Source organism: Dermacentor andersoni, chromosome 3 (assembly GCF_023375885.2).
Source record: "Dermacentor andersoni chromosome 3, qqDerAnde1_hic_scaffold, whole genome shotgun sequence".
In the NCBI taxonomy this organism is placed as follows: Eukaryota; Metazoa; Arthropoda; class Arachnida; order Ixodida; family Ixodidae; genus Dermacentor; species Dermacentor andersoni.
The window spans coordinates 194644566-194649346 of record NC_092816.1 but is presented as its reverse complement, the minus strand read 5'-3'; the positions used below and the strand labels follow the sequence as shown (position 1 = coordinate 194649346).

The following is a 4781-nucleotide window of genomic DNA, read 5'->3' as shown; positions in this document are numbered from 1 at the left end:
TATGTAATGATGCCAGATATATTTTATGCATCCTGGCTTCTCTTCTTTATGCGTTACGTTTTCTTGCTTTCGTTTCGCAGATGCAAAATTCTTAGTGTTTTGTAGGTTTCAGTTTAAACCATCACCGCCTTCTGTTTCCGGTGGCGCTTTCTGGAAATAGATATAACGGAGGCCAAGCTATACTGTGCGGCGCAGGCTAAACTCCTTTTCGCATGGTGTCCTGCAGGGCAATAAATGAGTTTACCTAAAATGACTTTACTTCGCCCCTCTATCAGGGTTAAGTGGACCTGCTTCGAACTGGTGTGCAAGAGTAGCACATTCTCGTCTGTAGAGTAGTAGAAATGGACATTCCCATTTGGCAAATATTTCTTAGTGAAATTGTACTGCATGGCCAGAATAAAAACAAGAGCGCAGATGTTCAACTTGATGCAGACACAGATTTATTTTACCCTGAGTGATGAAAAGAAATACAACAATGTTCAAGGCTGTCGGCTTCGTCTTTCTTTGCCATCCAGAAGATGAGATCTCGATGAGTTCGATGAAAGGTATAGGAATTCCGACAGCACTAAGGTCTTGACCAACTAACATTCTTTGCCGAGGCTTGGTCTAATAAAAAATAATTAATGCGACGAACACTATGGTGAAATCGCAGCCTCTTTTCTTGTGGAGCCAACATTCGGTGAATCAAAATGTTGAGTCTCATGAGACGGGCTGTCAATTTTCAAGACTGATTCTAAGCAATTTATGCGATTGTTGCGATGCCACACATTCCTCCAACTATGTTTGCAACAGCTTTGTTTGCCGTACACCTACTTTGACTGGCGGTCAGCTTTCTAGATTGAATGGACGCAATTCAGCTTCCGCAGGCCATGAGGCGACGACGCCCTGTTTGTTGGCGTGGACGTTTCGAGGATGAATAAAAAATCACTAACACACAAAACAGCACACTCAGCCCTTGTAACCATAGCCGCCGTATCCGTAACCACCTCCGTAGCCACCTCCGTAGCCACCTCCGTAGCCACCTCCGTAGCCACCTCCATAGCCACCTCCATAGCCACCTCCATAGCCACCTCCATAACCACCTCCATAACCACCTCCGTAGCCTCCTCCGAGGCCGGAGTGTGCGACAAGTGCTCCACCGCTGGAAAGCTTGTTCACTTGGTGCACGGTTCTGACCAGGAAAGCCGGGCCGGCCACAGCCTTGTACAGTCCGGGCCCTCCGCGCAGAAGGGCCACACTGCTGCCCACGCCCACGCCGCCTATGCCTCCGCCGTAGCCGCCGCCATAGCCGCCACCGTAGCCGCCGCCGTAGCCACCACCGTAGCCGCCGCCGTAGCCACCACCGTAGCCGCCGCCGTATCCAAGGCCATACCCTCCGTAACCAAGCCCACCCGCCGTTGTGGTGGCGAAGACAGCAGACAGGATAATGGCGATGCACTGTAAACGTTGGTAAAATACGATTCAGGAGTCCTCGCCAAGCAAGTATTCTCTCTTGTGCAAAATTATCTGTTACACTTTTGTGAATATACGACCTATGAATAGAATGTGTTTTGCTTCCGGAAGTTGCAGTCAAACAAGCTCTCCCCATTATTATGAGTCAAGTCATCCTTTGTTTACATCTTGAGCGCTACGATAGGTTGCCTCGATCAGTGCTAAGAAAAGGTGTTATCTATGAAGGACTCAGTTCGTTACAGCTAAAACATCCTGAATATTCCAATGGGCTCGATTAGAGTTTATAAACGCACTTTCCTTGTATTTTAAAATTAATATGAAATCAGAAAAAAAATTCGAAATCTGCTCTTTTGCATGACTTCCGCACGCTAAAAGCATTGTCGCTCTCGGAGGGCGTGTCTACAGATCTTATACCAGCTGCTATGTTTTGTTATGTGGAGTAAACAGTTTACTAGGCTAAAAATTATTACAAAATGCATGTTGAGGGCAACGGTAAACAAAACATAAATGTTTTGACTTTGGTTCAATTTATCTTTAGTAACCTTTTTTGGGGGGGACTGGCAACGCAATGCTGCTAAGTTGACTGTAGCTTTAGAAAAATTGAAGGGCTCAGACAAGAGAAAGAGAACATACATCGTTGAAGGGACAATATTTTCTGAATTACACTCCACTGAATATCAAAATCAGAAATATTGCTTGCTTCTCACCCTTCACATTGAAAAACACTGTAGAACGTTATTTTCCGATCGCCACTAGAAGCCTCCTTAATTGTACCGTGCGAGAGTACCTCAAGCAGGAGACCCATCAACTCGCCCTTTCTTCTGCTACCTACACGCTCATTAGCATGTTTCTTAATGTTATTAGATCTCCTTATCCTCTCATTTTCTTAAATACTTCAGATTTCTTGCAAAACTAGAAAATTAATGTGCAAAGTTGGCTTTGCGCTGTAATTGGACTTATCATTTTTATCATGAGCTTCTCTCTATAAGAAGTTTCTTGGTGTAGTCCCCAATCTTCTCAACATTAGAAGCGAAATCAAACGCACACAAAAAACCTCCGAATGAAAGGAAACGCACCGTCGAACTGTTTTAGATTATGAACTTTGACCGTTTTATCAAGCCAGCTACGTATTAAGAAGCACTGGTTTTTTGACAAGAAAATTCCATGATATTTATCGATTGTTTACTCTCTCCTCGTCGTGTTGTTAGGAAACCTAACTCAGAAGTGAAAGTCGGTGTCCAAAACATCTGTGACGTATTTCTGGCACCCGCAATCGCTTCGGTTGCATGCAGCCAAGGAAAGCATAGCGTTCGAGAAATATTTCCGCAAACCAGTAAGAACTGTCGCTAGGGCTGGGATTTGGACACCACCCATTGGGGCACATTGCGCTCTACGCAGACACTCACCCCAGCGTTCATGGCTACGGCTTCTTGTACTTGCTCCTTAGCGAATGGTGTGTTAGCGGGTCCCTGCAGGTCGCTTATATACTCGGCGTACGAAGGAAACTTTGCGTATTCGATGGTGCGGAAGCCACGTACAAGGCGACGGTATCGTGGCTGCCCTGCGTTCCGCCGCGAAGAACCGGGAAGCGCAGAGACGCTGCACGTGCCTGGCGAAAGTAACGCACGGCGCTCGCCGATCGCTACACTGTTCGCGAAGCAATAAAAATTGGAAACAAACGCATCGGAAGAAGCACGCCTCCTAGGCGCTGTGACTCTAACCCCACAGCTCTGAATATAGTAGCACTATGCCTCCCAGGCGTTTCCTTGCGAAGAACGCGCAGTAGGCTTGGGGAGCCGTTTGGCGCTGCTTCCCACATCTCTTGCCGAAGATGGAAGATGCCGAGTGTGGGAACAACTATGCGGCCGGTGACACCGACGCAAGGATACTAAAATTGGATACGCAATGGCACTCGGGAATGTTTTTTACCACGCCCTAACTCTGCAATCAAAACATTTTTAATTTGGTGTTCTACGTGCCACAAGAATCTAATTAAAAGGCACGCCATGATGGGAACTCCGGAAGAATTTTGTACCACCTGGTGTTTTCTTTACCGGGCCCCCACTGCACGGTAAACCAGCTTCTTTTTTTTTCCGTTCCATCCCTATCGGACTGTGGCCGCCGTGGCCGGGACTCAACCCACGACCTCCCCCGCAGCGGCGCAATGCCATACCCACTGAGCTATACAGCGGGGGACAAACAAATTGTAAGGGGATTGAAACAGCAAATGAAGATTGTAGTTTTCACGGCGAAAAAAATTACATTATTGGGTTTTACGTAACAAAAGCACTTTGATTACGAGGCACGATGTAGTAGAGGACTCCAGAAATTTCATCCACCTGGGGTTCTTGAACGTGCACATAAATTTAAGTGCACGGGTGTTTTCGCCTCCATTGGAATGAGGCCACCGTGGTCGGGATTGGATCGCGTGACACCGTGCTCAGCAGCACAACAACATAGCCACTGAGCAACCACGGCGGGTCCGCGGCGAAGCGTTGCTCTAAGCGGAGCCGCTCATTATTTTTGCCAATTAAATGAATGTCTGCTATTGCATAGGTGGCGATACTCAATACAGGTACGATGCATGATACATGCGACACCCCCCACACACGCACATACATACATACATACATACATACATACATACATACATACATACATACATACATACATACATACATACATACATACATACATACATACATACATACATACATACATACATACATACATACACACAAACAAGAGCCAGGCATGAAGCCGTAATGATGAGGACTGGAGGGCAGAACAACGAAAATGCAACAGCAATGAAGAACCAGTAACTATAGCAGAGGTAACGGCAGTAGTGAATTCTGAAACTGTAATTGATGCAGCAGCTACATACCACATAGCAGGTAATACTGCAAGCTGCCTGCGATTGCGAAGTTAAATACGAGTGTTTCTGCTCAATCTTTAATGTGCTATCGCTAGTGAAGTTACAGCCAAGAATTATGTGACAACTGCAAAATCATAACTTTCTTCTTCTTTTGCTAACCGGTCCATGAGTTAGCGCAATAAAGCGTCCACGACAGGCCGGAATATAGCACCTCATAAGGTGGGAGCCTCGCTACATTCCTTTTAAACATGTTACTACTGATGCGCTCACGCTATAGTTCTGACCTTCTAGGTGAATACCAATATTTAAACAATGCAAATAACGAAGATGTCCGTGTGATATTACTGTCATTATACATGAACCAGGCTTTCTCCCAGCGAGCTAGCATTTTCCATTATCTGCAGCCTGCAACATTTTGCGTAATTCTGTACCGCGACTTTTAGCGATGGCGCTT

The 4781-nt window shown here is 46.0% G+C and overlaps 1 protein-coding gene across 1 annotated transcript; it reads right to left on the bottom strand.

Annotated features, from left to right (window-relative positions):
- Positions 1–417: 417 nt before the first annotated feature.
- Positions 418–2975, bottom strand: LOC126524091 (uncharacterized). The gene is made up of 2 exons (XM_050172454.2): positions 2859–2975; positions 418–1437 (listed from the first exon to the last, which is right to left on the bottom strand). Exons 1-2 carry the CDS (start codon positions 2868–2870, stop codon positions 949–951), a joined length of 501 nt encoding a protein of 166 aa, XP_050028411.1. The 5' UTR covers positions 2871–2975; the 3' UTR covers positions 418–948.
- Between the last annotated feature and the right edge of the window lie 1806 nt (positions 2976–4781).